This window comes from Oratosquilla oratoria, chromosome 8, assembly GCF_046742065.1.
Source record: "Oratosquilla oratoria isolate Oo_2021 chromosome 8, ASM4674206v1, whole genome shotgun sequence".
Classification (NCBI taxonomy): Eukaryota; Metazoa; Arthropoda; class Malacostraca; order Stomatopoda; family Squillidae; genus Oratosquilla; species Oratosquilla oratoria.
Genome location: NC_134784.1, coordinates 56,126,671 through 56,145,443, shown reverse-complemented (window position 1 = coordinate 56,145,443; position 18,773 = coordinate 56,126,671). Strand labels below are relative to the sequence as shown.

The window sequence follows — 18,773 nt, the reverse complement described above, 5'->3', positions numbered from 1 at the left end:
TCACTGCTGTATTTCTCATTTTCTTTCAGAGTAATAATAAACACAGAAAACGTGATCAAGCCAGTTCATGGAATTTGGGGTTCACTCAGCTACAACTACAACATAAATATAATCAAGACACTGATGCCAGCATCCTTGTATACCCTCTCATGCCTCATGAAACCTACTTTAGGCCTCATCGTATGGAAGAGATTAAAATTCCAAGTCTCCGTCCCATAGTGTCATAGACATCCCACATCCCATATATATATACATATATATATATATATATATACACAAGCCCCTGGCTTCGCCAGCCCGGCTGCGCTGGGGGACTTGGCATGTGGCGTAGCTTGCTTCGCTCGTGGGGGGCTACGCCCCGCCTTCAAACAAAGGCTATAAAATAAACTGTAAATTATTCACCTCTTATATTTTCGTAATTTTCGATTTTAGAAGAATATTTTTATTTAGACTTACGCCCATGTGTTTTTAGTCTATATTTTGGTGGAGTCCTCAAGATCTGCTCGAGTCCCAAAGATCCGCTCGAGCCCTCAAGATCCGCTCGAGTCCTCAAGATCCACTCGAGTCCCAAAGATCCGCTCGAGCCCTCAAGATCCGCTCGAGTCTCAAAGATCCGCTCGAGTCCTCTAGATCCGCTCGAGTCCCAAAGATCCACTCGAGTCCTCTAGATCCGCTCGAGTCCTCTAGATCCGCTCGAGTACCAAAGATCCGCTCGAGTCCTCTAGATCCGCTTGAGTCCCAAAGATCCGCTCGAGTCCCACGACCGCGTATATGCGATTTATACCTTGACAGGGATCCGTCACTGTATCCTTTTTGCCGGATCCCCGTTCAACTCGGTTAGGGACGTCGTGACAGTGAAACATTTTGGAGAATTTTATTTTTTCGTCCCGCTCTCAGCCAATCAGCCGTCTCCGTTGCCATGACGTCACCGCTCTCGGCCAATCAGTTGTCTCCGTTGCCGTGACGTCATCACTCTCTCAGCCAATCAGCGAGTTGAAACTCACCCAGGAATTTGCAAAGAATATTTTTAGGACAAAGCGTCACCGTAATACCACCTGTCCCCGAAGTCCACAGCATTTTTTTTAGAAGAATATTTTTATTTAGACTTAGATATATATATATATATATACAGTCACTATCCGAGTTACGACGTACGCGAGTTACAACAACCCGTACTTACGACCACGTCTCGCAGATACCTATTATGAGTTTAGTATATGTCTGGCAGCACAGCGGGTAAAATAGTTGTGGCAGCCCAGCATCGCGTACGACAGTTATGGCAAAGATGGAAAAGTTGCTATACACGTGGTTGGAAGATAATAGGCAAAGATATGTGAGAGTGATGTTGCAAGCAGTGCAAATTTAGGCCACAAGTTAATTTTGCATGTTGAAAGAACGTGCAGGTGAAGAATAGGCTTCACATGAATTCAAAGCGAGTGCTGGGTGGTTTCGTCGCTTTCGAGAGCGTTACCAGGTTCACCACGTGTTACCAAGCTGGTGCTAATGTTGTGAAAACAAGCTCGGTAACAGTTAGCAGTGTTATAAAAAGCCGAAATAAAAGTAGGAAAAATGTTCATCAAACAGGTGTTTACTGTGTGCCATGTTTAGGCTGTAAAAAGGTCTACATTGATGAAAGTTCCCGTGATATTGATAAAAGAATATCGGAACATAAATATGATATGAAAATTTACAATGTGAATAATGCCATTGTTAGACATAGATACGATACAGGCCACAATGCTGACTGGAATAATTCTAAGATTATTAATTATGAAAACTATACTATGAAACATAGATGTTTTGAATCTGCTTTTATATCTCTTTGATAATATAAATCAAAACAATGGATTTTTTACAAAAAATAAACCATTAGCAATTTTGATAACAAAGTAACAAGCAATTAACGCAAATTGTGTTTACACCAGTTTCATGTTCGTTTCTCCCCGCAAGCTCGGGTTATATAAGGAGTCAGATGTTTGTCCACCATGTTATTTCTGAAGAAGCCCTGCTGAGCGGAACGTTAAATACATTAGATCCCATACTCTGCGTTTGGCTTCTCTCCTACAGTGCTGCTGCAGTCATTGCTGCTTTTACTCAATGCTGTATACAAAGATAAATGTACTGTACCTATATCTCACATTTAAAATGAATTAAAATGGATGAGAATGATAGATCTTAAAATATACATACATTCAGAGTACATATAACAATTGAAGAGTTAAGAAAATATTATTAAAAGGAAACTACAATTTAAAAACCTTAAAAATGGTAAGCAAGGTTATATTTAATACGTGTGCATGTGTGTGTGTACATAGGTATAGTATAAATATGCAGTACCTGTATACGTATGTATACTGAAATACAGTACAGTATTAAAGCATTAAAAAGGTAAGAAAAAACTATAAAAATGAGGCTAAAAAGCATAAAATTGATAAATAAATAGTAAACAAATTTTATATAATAGTATTCAATATAAAAGGGTACTTAATAATGCAACAGATTGATATCATGTATCCTAGAGTATAACCCTCGTGTTGAATGGGCTCCGACTTACGACTGGTTGGTCGGAACTGATCTAGGTCGTAGCTCGGATAGTGACTGCATATATATATATATGTTATAGTCACTGGCCACCACCGTCATTTTCTTCTGTCAACCCTGAACCACAACTATTTAAAGGCTCTCTTAAACGATTTATCAATGCCACCCCCCATCCAAGTCAACAACTTGCTACCAGCTTCAATGGGTTGTTGGTTCTGTCCTGTTTTGAGCCAGACTCTAAGCTGACGAAGCCCACATCATAGCTCTGCCCTCTTGACCAGCTATCTTTGGAAAGCAGACTCGCTCCACTATTCTAGACCCGTGGATTCTTCAAGGTCTCCCTACGCTCAGCGTTGACAACAGTTCCAGCCTGTTTCACCAGCAGTTCAACCACCGGCCTTCCCTCCCAGGACAAGCCTCATTCTGTCTACAACCAACTTAAATATCAACTCTTGCCTGGTAGAAATGGAATCCTCCCCACCCCTTACTTTTATTGACTCTTTCCATTTACAAATATCTATTATGTATCTGTGAACATCTCTTGTTTATATTTGTTTCTTGTGTCATTGTATCTATGGATAACAAGAAAGACCCCCTAAAATGAAAGAAATAAAGGTAACACAAAAAGAAATAGAGACCAAATAAAAAAAACCTAGATGTTAGGAAATCGCATGGACCAGATGGAATTGCAAATTGGATACTGAAAGAGTGTATAGACAAATTGACAGATAAATTATACAAGATAACAGACTTCTCACTCAAAGAAGGAAAGGTACTGCAAGATTGGAAAGATGCAAACATAGTATCAATATATAAAGGAGGAAATAGGGAAGATCCTACAAACTTCAGACAGGTATCCCTTACAAGCACAGTAGCAAAAATATGCGAAAAATTCATCAGAAACAACTGGACCAAACACTTGGTAGAAAATAAAATAGTAAACCTTAAATAATTTGGCTTTAGAAGTGGAAGATCGTGTACCACAAACCTAATCTGCTTTTACTCGAGATTGAGATAATACAAGAAAGAGATGGCTGGGCAGATTGTGCCTTCTAGGCTTTGCAGAAGGCATTCGACAAAGTACCACATAAAAGATTAATATGAAAAATTGAAATAATAGGAGGAATACAAGGTAAGCTGCTGGAATGGATGAAGGATTTCTTAATTGGAAGAAAAATGAGGGTGGTATTTAGAGACAAAAATTCGAACTGGGAAGATGTGAAAAGTGGCATCCCACAAGGCTCCATATTGGCTCCTTTAATGTTTGCCATTTATATAAATGATATGGTTGAGGGAGTAAATTATTACATGAAACTCTTTGCTGATGATGCCAAATTACTCAAGAGAGTAAGGCCAGATAAAGATTGCAGATCACTACAAGAAGACCTAGACAAAATATGGGAATGGAGTCGGGGATGCCAGATGAACTTCAACATTAAGAAATGTAGCATAATGGAATTTGGAAAAGGCAAAAATTGAGTATTGGGTCAATATAGAATTAGAAACAAAGAAGTCAAAAAAGTTGATTCAGAAAGGGACCTGGGAGTAATCATGTCAAGTGGCTTGACACCTGATAAACATGTCAATGAATTATTTGGAGAGACTTTTAACTTATTAAGATCAATGAAAGTGGCCTTTGACTACTTAGATGAGGTGGTTAAAAAAAAGGTGTTACACTGATAAGACCTAAACTAGAATATGCTGCAACTGTGGGCACCTAGCACAAAGAACATAAGCAAATTAGAAAGTATCCAAAGAGCAGCGACAAAAATGGCATCTACACTGTCAAATCTGACATACGCACAAAGATTGGAGAAATTACATCTGTCAACACTGGAACAGAGAAGAGAAAGAGGTGATTTGTTGACCATTTACAGAATTATGAAAGGGATGGAAATTCTCGGTAGAGATGACTTATTAAAGTGGGACAGAGGAGAAACAAGAGGACACAAAATGAAATTAAAGAAGGACAGTTACAGAAGAGCAAGCAAACTAAACGGAGAAACAGTGAATGCCAAAACTATACACAATTTTAAGACTAAACTGGATGTGGAGAGATATGAAAATGGGTCACTATGAGCATAGATCTCGTCCCATACAATACATCTAGGTAAATACACATAGGCTACAATCTGGTACTCCTACGTCGTTACCGATCTCCCAAGGGAAAGATTCATTGTCCAATTGACCTAGCTCGCCAACGTTTTCTGGTGACACCCTTTTAGCGAAGAACAGACTCCATGCATCTCAGGTCAAGCTACCTGCATGGACAGAAGGCTCTCCTGGCACCTCCCGTCGCGTCGCCATCCAACACAACCAATCTTCCCAATATTCTTTAGGCAAATATGTGAGAAAGCTATAGGAAAGGGGAAGGAATTATTTTTGGGCTTTTATGGATCTGGAAAAGGCTTACGATAGGGTAGACAGAAAGGCACTGTGGGAGGTTATGCAGATATATGGGATAGGAGGAAAGCTTCTCGGAGCTGTCAAGAGTTTTTATGAGAGTAGTAGAGCTTGTGTTAGGATTAGAAATGGAGAGAGTGAGTGGTTCAAGGTAAAGGTGGGACTTCGTCAAGGATGCGTTATGTCGCCCTGGCTGTTCAACCTATACATGGATGGGGTAGTGCGAGAGGTAAATGCAAGGGTAGTGGGTCTGGGATTGGAGATGGTTAAAGAAAATGGATAAAAGTGGGAGGTGAGCCAGCTGTTGTTTGCTGAAGACACTGCGCTTGTAGCAGGATTGGAGGAGGGATTGAGGAAGTTTGTGACAGAGTTTGGAGAAGTATGTGATAAAAGAGAGCTAAAGATAAATCTGGGTAAAAGTAAGGTGATGAGATGTACAAGGGGTGAAAGTGGCAGAAGACTGGAAGTGAGCATTAAGGGAGAGCGACTGGAGGAAGTGGATAGTTTTAGATACTTGGGTGCAAATGTGGCAGGAAAAGGTGGAGGTAGAATGTAGATTGAGAGAAGCGAGTAAATGCCTTGGTGGACTGAAGAGTGTAATGAGGAATAGACATTTGGGAATGGATGCTAAGAGGAGACTGTATGAAGGAGTGATTGTGCCAACAGCACTGTATGGGGCAGAAACATGGAACATAAGAGAGGAAGAGAAAAGGAGTTTGAATGTGTTTGAGATGAGGTGTCTGAAGTATGATGGGGGTTACTAGGCTAAATAGGTGAGGAGGAGAACAGGGGTGGAAGGGAGTTGGGAGATAGGGTTGATGAAAGAGTATTAGGATGGTTTGGACACATGGAAAGAGTGAGTGAAGAAAGACTAGTAAAAGAGGTATGGAAGGCAGATGTGGAGGGAGTGAACATGAGGGGACGTCCTAGGATGAGGTGGATGGATGGAGTGAAGGGGGCTTTGGGGAAGAGGGGAATGTCTGTTGAGGAAGGACGGGAGAGGACAGAAGACAGGGATGAATGGAGAATGATTGTATATGGATGATGTTGTGTTGCATGAGGTGGAATGGGTGGGGGGATGGGGGGTGAGGTAGTATGTGTGAGCAAAATTTGACGCAGCCTGAAGGGATTTCTCCCCGTCTTCTCCTTTTATGCATGGGGGGATGGAGAGGGGGGGGGGGTCACCGATTTAATGAAGCGGCCTTGCTGTGGATGTGCTATGTCTTGCGACACTGCTTCTGACCCAGGGCAGTGGACAGGGTGCAGGGTTGACCCGTCATCCAGGAGGTGCTAAGATAAGAGGGAGGGTGGAGGGGTGTGGAGTGTATTCAGGGATGGAATGGGTGGGAATGATTTTATACCTTTCCCTTTTTGGCTACCTCCCTTGTAAAGGGGAAAAAGCCTTGGTATATGTATGTATGTATGAACTATGGCAACAGCCTACTTATACCATGTTTTGGCAACCCTCTTAAGTTTGAATGGAGCTTGCCTTGTTTTGTGGAGCACAATGATGTCAGACTCAGGTGAGTCAATGAGACCACCCAAGTTTATTTCACCAATTAACCAATGTAGAGTTAACCTACAGCTTGCAATTGGGAAAGAGGGAATGTCTGTTGAGGAAGATCAGGAGACAACAGAAGATAGGGGTGAATGGAGAAGGGTTGTGTAAGGATGATGCTGTGGTGCATGAGGGAGAGGGGGTGTGGGAGTATGTGTGGAAAAAATAAATTGGCGCAGCCTGAAGGGATTTCTCCCCATCTTCTCCATTTCTGCATGAGGAGACAGAGGGGAGGGTTGCCAATTTAATGAAGCAGCCTTGCTGTGGATGTGGTGTCTTCTGACAGTGCTTCTAACCCAGGGCAGTGGGTGAGATGCAGGGATGACCTGTCATCCAGGAGCCAAGTTAAGAGGGAGGGAAGGGGGTGGATGGGAGTGGAGTATGTGGGGATGTAATGGGTGGAAGTGGTTTTAATGCATTTGTTTTTTGGCTACCTCCCTTGTAAGGGGGAACAAGCCTTTATTATATGTAGTTGTAGCTGTGAATTGATTTGATCATGTTTTCAGTGAGAGAGAACAAGTAATAAAGCAGTGACTTTGTATCTTATCATGTGAGTAGTGTGATGCATCATACATTTGGCATCCAATGCTGCACATATTTGATTTGTATTGAAGAGGTCAATCACAATACCCCTTCTCCTTCCTCTCATGCAGAAAAAGAAAAGATGGGGAGAAATCCCTTCAGATTGTGTTAAAATATTATTCACACATACTCCCTCACCCCCATCTCCCATCCACTCCCTTCCATGTATCACAGCATCATCCATACACAACCATTCTCCAATCACCCTTATGTTCTGTCTTCTCCCTTCCTCAACAGACATCCCCCTCTTTCCCAATGCCCCTGTGGTGGACAATCCCCCACATGTGCTATGTCGGCTTATACCATCGCGGCATCAGCAGTGAGAGGAACCATGTATTCGCAGTCTGTGTAGAAGTAGTCGGCCTTCGGACTTGTAATAAGTATGTTAGAGTTAAGTTTTTAATAAGCCTGTACTTCAGGTATTTGTATACTCAAAGAAACACACTTCAGGCCTACGCCCGGCAACCCTTTGCCAACCAAAGTTAAGCTACTTTTCGGTACTCAAGGAGAGTATTTACGGGTTGCCGGGGTCAGGTCGCGGTCAGTCTCCTTTTAGGCCTAGTCTGGGCCGGGTGTGCGAGTGTATGTACACAGTGATGTCAATAAAACCCAGAAGCTAAAACCGACTGTCAATCTTCCCGGTCGTCACTAGCCCAGTAACGGCATCCAGTTACACCCATTTTCCTTGATCCATCCATCTCATTCTTGGTCAACCCCCTCATGTTCACTTCCTCCACCTCTGCCTTCCACACTTCATTTACTCATCTACACTCATTCTTTTCATGTCTCCAAACCATCCCAATACTCTTCCATCAACCTATCTCCTAACTCCCTTTCCACCTCTGCTCTCCCCATTTCTCGCTCTCTCCAGCCTAGTAACCACTACCATACTTCTCAGGTATTTCATCTCAAACATATTTTAACTCCTCTCTTATGTTCCATGTTTCTAGCCCTTACAGTCCTGTCAAAAAAAAAAAAAAAAAAAAAAAAAAAAAAAAAAAAAAAAAAAAAAAAAAAAAGGCTTCCCACATAGTGACTGATGTCTGAAACAATCTAACATAGAAACTGTCAGTGCCAAAACTATACACAATTTTATGAATAATTTGGATGCGGAGACAAATGAGAACGGGTCACTACGAGCATAGCTCTCATCCTGTAACATACAACTAGGTAAATACATTCAAACTCCTTCTCTCTTCTCTTATGTTCCATGTTTCTGCCCCATACGGTGCTGTTAGCACAATCACTCCTTCATACAATCTCCTCCTAGCATCCATTCCCAAATGTCTATTTCTTATTACATCTTTTAATCCACCAAGGCATTTACTCATTTCTCTCAATCTACATTCTACCTCCACTCCTCCCTTTCCTGCCACATTCGTACCCAAGTATCTAAAACTATCCACTTCCTCCAGTCGCTCTCCCTTAATTCTCACTTTCAGTCTGCTGCCACTTTCACTCCTTGTACATCTCATCACCTTACTTTTATCCACATTTATCTTCAACTTTCTTCTTTCACATACTCTCCCAAACTCTGTCACTAACTTCTTCAATCCCTCTGATCCTGCTACAAGCGTAGTGTTGTCCACAAAGAACAGCTGGCTCACCTCCCACTTTTCTCCATTTTCTTTACCCATCTCCAGTCCCTGACCCACCACCCTTGGATTTACCTCTCACACCACCTCATCCATGTATAGATTAGACAGCCAGGGTAACATAACACATCCCTGATGAAGTCCCACCTTTCCCTCGAAACACTCACTCTCTCCATTTCTAATCCTGACACATGCTCTACTACTCTCATAAAAACTCTTCACAGCTCCAAGAAGCTTTCCTCCTATCAGTGCCTTCCTGTCTACCCTGTCATAAGCCTTTTCCAGTTCCATAAAAGCCCAAAATACATCCTTACCCTTTCCTATAGCTTTCTCTTATATCTGTCTTACCACAAAAATCTGATCTACACAACCCCTACCTGTCCTAAATCTACACTGTTCCTCACCAATTACTCCCTCTGTTCCTCTCCTGATTCTCTCAATCAAGACCCTATAAGCCTTCCCAACTACACTTGACAAGCTAATCCCTCTGAAACTATTACATTCACACTTGTCCCCTTTTCCCTTGTAGAGTGGAACTATACAGGCACTCCTCCAGTCCTCTGGCACTCTACCCTCTCTTAAACAAACATTAAATAACCTCACCAGCCAGTCCACCATCACTGTACCTCCTTTTTTTTTTTTTTTAGACATTCTGCATGGCATCCATCCAGACCAGATGCCTTACCTGCTTTCATCATCTTAACAACTGCCTCCACTTCATCCTTCCTTATTTCTCCTCCATATTCCTCACTCATCACGGTCATTTTCGTAGTACTTCCCACTGCAACTATCTTTCCCTCCCTATCCTCCTTAACATTTAGCAACTCCCTAAAATACTCTGTCCATCTTCCTCTTACTGCCTTCTCTTCCATCATCATCTCACCATCTGCACCTTTTACCTTTTCTTCTCTACTTGATCTGCCTCCTCTTCCCCTCTTAATTTCTTTCCAAATCATCTTTTTATTACTTTCAAAATTTTCTGTCATACTCTTACCCATTTCACATCTGCTCTCCTCTTTGCCTCCTTTACCTTGTGCTTTACTTCTCTTTTCTTTGTACCTCGTCCTATTTTGTAACCAATCTGTAAAAGGTTGCTTCTTTTCTACAACCTTCTTCGTTTCCTCATCCCACCACTCACTACCCTTTTTTCTATTTCCTACCGTCCTTCTTGTTCCACACACCATCTTTCAACATTTTGTGACTCCCTCCTTGAACCATCCCCATTCCTCCTCCACTCCTAGTTCTACTCTATCCTTCACTCCTTTCTACTCCTCTCTCAGCTTCTTCTTGTACTCCTCCTTTTCCTTCTCATTGAAAGAGTTCACTCTAAGCACCTCCCTACCTTTTGTCCTTTTCCTCTTTCTCCACCTATCCTCCACTCTCAACTTACCTTCCACCAAAAAACCATATGATATTCCCCCACTCTCTCCCCTTAGCATATGTACATCCTTAATTCTTCCTATTATACTCCTATCTACCACTACATAGTCCATTAAAGCTCTATCCACCACCCTTCCATCCCCCACCCTCTCCCATGTGTACTTATGCTTGACTTTCTTCCGAAACACTGTATTTGCTATCATCAACTCTCTTTCTATACAAATCTCCACCATCAACTCTCCACTACGATTCTTTCCTGGAACTTCACATTTCCTAACCACTCCATCGATTGGATCATTTCCTACCCTAGCATTAAGGTCTCCTTATACTACTACAATGACATTTCTTCCTAATCCCTCCATGCACTCATTTAAATCTATCCAAAAAGCCTCCCTTTCTTCTACACTCTTCTCATTACCAAGCCCATATGCACTTACAAAAACCCATACCTCCTTTCTCAATTTCACCTTCATCCATATTAACCTTGAAGTAACCTCCTTCCACTCCACTACACATTTACCTATCTCTTCACTTACTAGTATAGCCACCCCTTCTCTCCCTTGCTATCTCTTCACTCCTGAGAACCTCCCAACTACACTCCCCAACTCACACTCACCCTTACCTCTCAACTTATTTTCACTCAAAGCCAACACATCCATCTTTCTTTTCACAAACATACTACCTATCTTTTCCTTTTACTCTCATCTGTACCACATCCACACATATTAAAAGACCCAAACCTTTGGGTGCTGGTTGGAAAACTCCTTGACCCTCTTATGCCTTTACTTTTTTTTAGGACTGTCCCCTGTGGGGCTACAGGGAGAAGGGTGCCTGGTCCCAATCCCCGTTCCGTTTTTCTCGCCTCTTACGATCCAAGTGGGAATACTTGGTGGCAGCATTCTTTTCCCCCACCACAGGGTAAGGAAATGAAATTTAGAGAAATGGTACAGGACAGCAACAAAGGGTTGGGAGACAGCATATCAGACAGTAGCAGTATAATAAAAGTTTCATCATTTCTCTGTGAGCACAGTCCTCCTCTATCACAGACAAAATGATGTGTGGCTCTGGTCCATAGGGGCACCCCACATAGACCCTAAAGTATCAACTGCATGCTACTTTGCCATAACAATATGCAGCCAATACCCCAGATGGGGCTTTTTCCCCCTTAAAAGGGAGGTAGCCAAAAAACAAAGGCATAGAAACCATTCCCATCCATTCCATCCCTAATACACTCCATTCCCCTCCACCCTCTACCCTCCCTCTTATCTTGGCACCTCCTGGATGACAAGTCACCCCTGCATCCTGTCCACTGCCCTGGGTCAGAAGCAGTGTTGCAAGGCACAGCACATCCACAGCAAGGCCACTTCATTAAATCAGTGACCCCCCTCTCCGTCTCCTCATGCAGAAAAGGAGAAGACGGGGAGAAATCCCTTCGGGCTGCTAAACATTGAAGAGAAAAAGCTTGGAAAGAGAGAGAAAAAAGGGGGGGGGGGGCAAATGGCAATAATATATCAAACTAAGAAATAAATATGTATAAATACACAGTGGAAAAACAAAAAACAAAACAAAAAAACATAATAGACAAATGTAAAGACCGACCTAAACTATTCTACAGGTTTGTAAATGGTATATTAAAAAATAAACAAGAAATAGTGATACTGCATCAAGGGAATGAGGAATATTTAGATGTACAAATGGCTGAAATTATGAAAATTTTCAATTTGTATTCACATTTGAAAATATACAAAATTGGGTTAACCCCTTCCATATGGTGCCACATACGTAGGCGGCATGAGGAGCAAGTGGATACGCGAGGCTGCCATATCGGTGTCTTGATTATATTTATTGTAATTGCATAATGCAAGAAAGGGATGGATGGGTTGATTGTGCTTTCCTAGATTTACAAAAGGCATACAATGAAATACCACACAAAAAGCTACTAAGAAAACTTGAAGTAATAGGAGGTGTACGAGAAAGGTTGTTGTCGTTCCCTAGACTGTCTGTCCGAGCAGTCCCGTCTCCCAAAGGAATGCCACAGCCGAAACTGGGTTTTCCCACAAATCCTTTATAGAGTGTATGTTGTGTTGTTTGCGTGCATGATTGTGTATAACGCAGTCTTCCATTATGTGTTGTATGGTATGGGGTGAAGTGTTACATCCTGGGCAGCTGTTCACAATGCGGTCATCCAGCCTCTTCTGGTAACTTAGATGTGCTGGGTGGTGGCCGCACCACAGTCTGGCCAGGTGGACTCTGTCCTTTCGTAGGAGAGGATTCAGAAGGGTGGATATCAGGGGGTCTGGCATGCAGCAGTGTGATGTCTTTCAGTGTGTTAATAGAGCGGTGAGTAATGTGATTATGAATATGTTTCCGGAGGCTGGTATTTGGTGGTTGTGGAGGAAGAGAAGAGAGTATCTGTGTGTGATACAGGTCTTTGGGTGTTGTTTTAATGTTTCTTGGTGTGTGTGGGTGTTCTGCTATGTAGTGTAGCAGGTGTGATGTGTTTGTGTTGGCTGCGGCAAGTGTTTGTGTGCCTCTCATGTCGAGGTGGTCCTTGACTTTGAGGACTTTTGTTTCATGGTGTAAATGGTCTGAAGGTGTTGCATTTGTGCAGCCTGTAATTGTTTTTAGGGCTTTGTTTTGTATGATCTGAAGGGTGTTGTGGTGTGTTTCACTGAGATTAGGACCACCCCCCAAGAGTTGGGGGCCAAACAGCAGCGACCAGCCCAGGCCATCAGCTCTATGCAGGTGGCACTGATCCCCAAGAGGAGCTACACCTGCCTTGGGGAGTACCACAAGAAAGGTTATTGAAATAGATGGAATATTTCTTGAACAGGAGAAAAATGAGGGTGGTACTTAAGAGACAAAAATTCAACCTGGTTAGAAATGATAAGTGGAGTCCCACAAGGTTCTGTATTGGTTCTGATAATGTTTGCCATATATATATATATATAAATGACATGAAGGTGTAGAATGTTATATGAACTTCTTTGCAGACGACGCAAAACTACTAAAGAAAGTACAGAAAACGACTGAATCACTACAGAATGACCTGAACAAAGTCTGGGAATGGAGCCAAAAGTGGGAAGTGAGCTTCAACATCAAGAAGTATAGTGTAATAGAGTTGGAAAAAAGTAAAAATAGAATATTAGGGCAATATAAAATTGATACAAAGGAAGTAAAAAAAAAATTTAGCTCGGAAAAGGACCTAGGAGTAATTATTAACAAAGACATGTCACAAGACAAGCATATTAACAAAAATAGTCAGAGAAACTTACACTTTACTAAGATCAAAAAAGGTACCTTTGACTACTTGGATGAGGTAATGGTAAAGAAAATATTAGTCACACTGATAAGACCAAGATTGGAGTACGTTGCGACGCTATGGACACCCATTACAAAAAAAGAATGTAAAGAAATTAGAATCCAAAGAGCAACAACAAAAATGGCACCAACACTTTTAAAATCGACAAACAAAGATTGTCCAAACAGAAACTACCAACCCTGGCATAAAGAAGAGAAAGAGATCTACTGGCCATTTATAGAATCATTAACCCCTTCCATACGGTGCCGCACACGTAGGCGTCATGGGGAGCGAGTGTATTCGCGAGGCTGCCATATCGGCGTCTTGATTATATTTATTGTAGTCGCCCCTCCATAATGACATTCTTTCTAATTCTTTTGTAATCGCATTTTCTATGGTTATCAAAATTCACGGGTGAAGAGAGAACGATCGATATAAGCGGTGACTATATTTTATGATGCGAGTATTATTACGACACGTCGTACGGCTGGCACTGGCTGCTGCCACCGAGATCTAAGTCCATGACGCCTACGTGTGCGGCACCGTATGGAAGGGGTTAAAGGGATGGAAGTCCTTGAGAGAGATGGCTTATTAAAGTGGGATAACAGAAAAATGAGAGGAAAGGGTGGAGAGAGAGAGGGAGGGAGGGAGGGAGGGAGGGAGGGAGGGAGAGAGAGGAAAAAAAAAAAAAAAAATCTACTTCTCATTACACTTTTTAATCCCTCAAGGCATTACTTGCTTCTCTCAATCTACATTCTACCTCCACCTCCACTCCTCCCTTTCCCACCACATTTGCACCCAAGGATCTAAAACTATCCACTTCTCCAGTCTCTCTCCCTTAATACTCACTTCCAATTTGCTGCCATCCTCTCCCCTCGTACATCTCATCACCTTCCTCTTACCCACATTTATCTTCAACTTCCTTCTTTCACCCACCTTTCCAAACTATATCACTAACTTCCTTAATCTCTCCTCTGATCCTGCTAAAGCACAGTGTCCTCATCAAACAACAACTGGCTTATCTTAGCACTTTTCTTAGTGATTCCCAGTGGAACTACCTTTCCCTCCCTATCCTCCTTCACATTTAGCAACCCCCTAAAATACTTAGCCCATCTTCCTCTTACTGCCATCTCTTTCATTATCATCTCTCCATCTGCACCTTTAACTTTTCTTCTCTACTTGACTTGCCTACCTTTACTCTCTTAATTTCCTTCCAAAATATATTTTCATTACTTTCAAAATTTTGTCATACTCTTACCATACTGCACATCTGCTCTCCTTTATCTTATGTTTTATTTCTTTTTTCTTTGTACCTCTCATATGATTCTCTCGTCCTATTCTGTAAATTATCTGTGAATGCTCATTTCTTCTCTTCTATAACCATCTTTGCTTCATCATCACACCACTCATTACCCTTCATTCTATTTACTCCCATCCTCCTAGTTCCACACACCATCTTTGCACACCTTGTGACTCCCTCTTTGAAACATCCCCATTCCTCCACCACTTTTAGTTCTACTCTATTCTTCACTCCCACTCTTCTCCCATCTTCTTGTATTTCTTCTTTTCTTTCTCATGTAAGCATAAGATAAAGGAAGCAAAATGGAGAGATGTAAAATGTGGGAGAAGTATGACAAATTTTCTAAAGTAATAAAATGATGTTTTGGATGGAAGTTAAGGAGGAGCAAGTGAGTCAAGTAGAGATGAAAAGGTAAAAGGCGAAGATGGACAGAGGTTAACAGAAGAGAAGACAGTAAGGGAAAGATGGGTAGAATATTTTAGGGAGCTGTTAAATGTGGAAGAGGATAAGGAAGGATTTGTGGTAGTAGTGGAAGGTGCTAAGAAATTTATGGTAATGGGATGGATTATTCATTTCAATAGTAATGACCTCAAGGCAAATTAAAACATTATTAGCCACAATATAATCTCTAAGATGTCACTACAATAGAATTAATTGTCATTACCTTTTCCAAAAGCAAATGTCCTACTTCATGAAATAAAAATTTCAATAAGCAGAAGTCTTCATCTATGCAATATGAAAGACTAACCTCAATTTGTGCCCGAGATACAAAGTCTTTTTCTTCACGTGACTTCCAGGACCCAGCTGGAAGCTCAATCCAGCAGCAGCCAACTACGTGTGTATCAGTCATGAACCTAAGGAAAATCAGCAAAAACATAAAAATCCAAACACTGCAATATGCTTTTACTTTCAGCGTAAAAATTAAGTGACTGTTCTGATCAATACCAGATTTTGTTGAGCTAAAGGGAAAAAGTGTGGCAAAACGGGGTTTTAATCAAACAAGAATTTTTAGGCCCAATTCAAAGACAAGATATCAGACCCTTGGGACCATGTCTCCTTGTGGAGTTATAAAAATAGTTTGTAAGGTTTTGGGATTAGCGAGGTGATTCAATTGACCGAAGATACTTTGACTACTTATTGTCTCTTCTTTCTCTCTCAATCTCATAGTGTATTCATAGGCAGATCCAGCAAGGCAGCATGTTCAAAACACCATCCAATGTTAAACCAGGATCACCACAGAATCAAACTACCATAGCTGCAACCACATCCTACAATGCCCACACTCACAAGTCTTAGACAACAACACATTATCTCTTCCCTGAATGACTTATGGGGCCACCTAAAAGCCACAACTGAGAGCCATTCTTGGTTCTATGCAAAAATAGTGTTTAATTTTTTTTTTTCAAAAGCCTACAGTTCTCCTAATTTTTCATTCTTTTCACAATTTTTGCATCATCTGCAAACATGTTATAACAGTTTGTTGTACCTTCCATCATGTCATTTACATAGATAAGAAACATCAGACACAAGCACTAAGCCCTGTGAAAAAAAATAAAAAATAAATAAATAATAATAAATTGTCCAATTGAGTAGTTTACCTTAGTCCCTCAACATGTTCTAGTTTCCACTTTAACAATATCCTTCTCTAGACTGAGGTACATAGTCCTACCCAGCCTTTGCTCCCTTGCAGCACATCAATCACTTGAGTAAAAGCTTAAAAGGTTTGACAAAAGTGACCTACATCTCAAGCCAAATTGAATGTCTGTCAAAGTGTTCATCTCTTCAAGATATCTGACTCATCAATCTTTCACAATCCTTTCACATAATTTCATTGATGTGCTCGTTAGATACCAGCCTATAGCTTAGTGGTGTATGTCTACCTAACAGTACTACACAGGAAAGGAGCAATGGTTATGGGATTCTGTCTCTTACTCTCTAATTATCATACCTAGTGTCTGTGTGCTTTCATAAGAAAAAATGGTAATAAGAAAAATTTAATAAGTAAACTCACCTGATTTCAAAGTCAATATTGGACTCATAAGCTTCATAAGCAACATTCATTGTTCCAAATACAACTTTGCCATCACCAAGTAAACGTTTGGCAGCGGCTATCAACCGTGGTAATGCCATGGTGATCTGTAAGAACTGGGATGGTTTGTTGCCATGGAAACCATATATACTTTCCCTCATCACAAGATCAACATCCAAGACAGCATCCACAATCTGTTCCTTGTTTGACCTCATATCTTCCAATACTGCTTTGTTCAGGGCATTCTGTAAGAAGTAAAGAAAGAATGAAGAAGTGAGTGGGTTACTCTGAGAAATAAAAGAGAAAGAAAGAATGAGAGAGAGAGAGAGAGAGAGAGAGAGAGAGAGAGAGAGAGAGAGAGAGAGGAAAGAGTAAACATGCATGAACTTTCAGATGGCTCACCTTGAAGGGTCCCAGATGTTCCTGCTTGAAGGTGCTGCTACATGCTGCATACAAATATGGGGAAAATCCATGCACATGGCAACACACAGAGTGCCCTGCATCAGTCACCCCAAACATGCGCATGATGGGCACCTGACCAAGCTGTTGACCTGGCATACCTTCCATGGCTTTTCCTAACAATATAAAAACCACTATCAAATATTTAGAAAAACATTCTATCTCTAATAATAACTGCTGCCTTGTTAAAGGCATCCCACTTTGTAAGGTGGGAAATGGTCTATAAGCATACAAGCCTTGAATTTCATTAAAGCAATTATTAGAGAAGACAATGAAATCCCCTTGGGCTGCATCAATTAATTATCCATTTACAACAACTCTTAATTTATACCTGTCTCTTGCCCTTTCCCTTCCCTGCTCAACAGAATTTCCCCTTTCCTAATCCATCCACCTCATTCTCAATCTTCCCCTTAAATTCACTTCACCCACTTCTACCTTCCACATTCTTTTTGCTAGTCTTTCTTCACTCATTCTTTCCATATATCCAAACCATTCCAATATTTTACTATCAACCCTAACTACCAGCTCCCTTTCCACCCTGACTCTACACCTCACCTCTTCATTTCTAACCCTATCCATCACCATACTTTTTAAACAATACACCTCAATTAAATTCAAAGTCTCTGCCCCAAAAATAGTCATGGCCACAATCACCCCTTCATTCAGTCTTCTCTTTGCATTCATCCCTAGATAACTTATTTTTCAAGACATTTTTCATCACCCCCTCTCCCCAAGATATTTGTTTCATTCACTTTGCAGTTCACCTCCATTTCCTTCTATAAGTGACTCTCCATACTTAAAAAACTCTCCACCTCCTTTAACCTCCGTCCTTTAAGTGTTCCCAACCTTTTTTTCAGACGACCCCAATATGATCCTCTATATGACCATGACCCCACTAATCTATTTGTATATGTGCTAATACATATGACTAGTTCTTGACTGTAAAAAGTAGGGGACAAGTATAATAAAGATATGTATTTACCTAGTTGTATTTTATGGGACAAGAGCTATGCTCATAGTGACCCATTTTCGTATCCGTGTAAGAAAGATAATGTAAGGTTATAAAAGACAAAGTTATCATAATTGAATTTCATTATAGCAATACGAATTTGGAAGCTTGATATTAATCAAAACAACCACTTCTTGAATAATATGTGAAATTCCACAAAAAACAGACTAAAAGTTGGATTTTTTTTTCTATGTAATAATCAAGTGATTTCAATGGGAGCCTTGGGCCTGTATCGTGCTGCTAAGTTTCTCTATTCATGGTTCAGTCTTAGAAAGTGCTACTCTCAAATCATGTTCCAGTTGCAACTGATTTCTGTGTTTTGTTTTGATGACTGTCAGAGCTGCACATCCTGATTCACACAAACAGGTTGTAGCAAAAGGCAACAACACTTTCACAGCCTCACATCACAGCATTCCAGATCACACCTAGTGTTTGGTGTTGAAAGTTGAAATGAAGTTTTGTCATGCTGAAGCTCAATGAGCTCCTCTTGCAGACTGTGGATAGAAGGCTCTTCTTCTGAAAGGTCCTCTGCATGAACATCAAAAGGTCTGCGCACTCATTTGTACTTCTCATGCAGCTCTATATCTGGAATATACCTGTCAAACTCTTCACTCAA

General features: G+C 41.1%; 2 protein-coding genes across 4 annotated transcripts in view; one reads left to right on the top strand and one right to left on the bottom strand.

Moving 5' to 3' along the window:
- PolD1 (DNA polymerase delta 1, catalytic subunit) overlaps window positions 1-18,773 on the bottom strand; it is a 362,759-nt gene that overhangs the window by 223,960 nt on the left and 120,026 nt on the right. For all 3 annotated transcript variants that reach the window (XM_076189251.1, XM_076189252.1, XM_076189253.1), the window contains exons 5-7: window positions 17,092-17,264; window positions 16,672-16,934; window positions 15,409-15,514 (exon numbers count right to left, since the gene is read on the bottom strand). In XM_076189251.1, the coding sequence (XP_076045366.1) occupies window positions 15,409-15,514; window positions 16,672-16,934; window positions 17,092-17,264 (542 nt within the window). The remainder of the gene's footprint in view (window positions 1-15,408; window positions 15,515-16,671; window positions 16,935-17,091; window positions 17,265-18,773) is intronic.
- Window positions 1-18,773, top strand: part of LOC143027746 (uncharacterized) — a 538,392-nt gene that overhangs the window by 490,705 nt on the left and 28,914 nt on the right. The window lies entirely within an intron of this gene.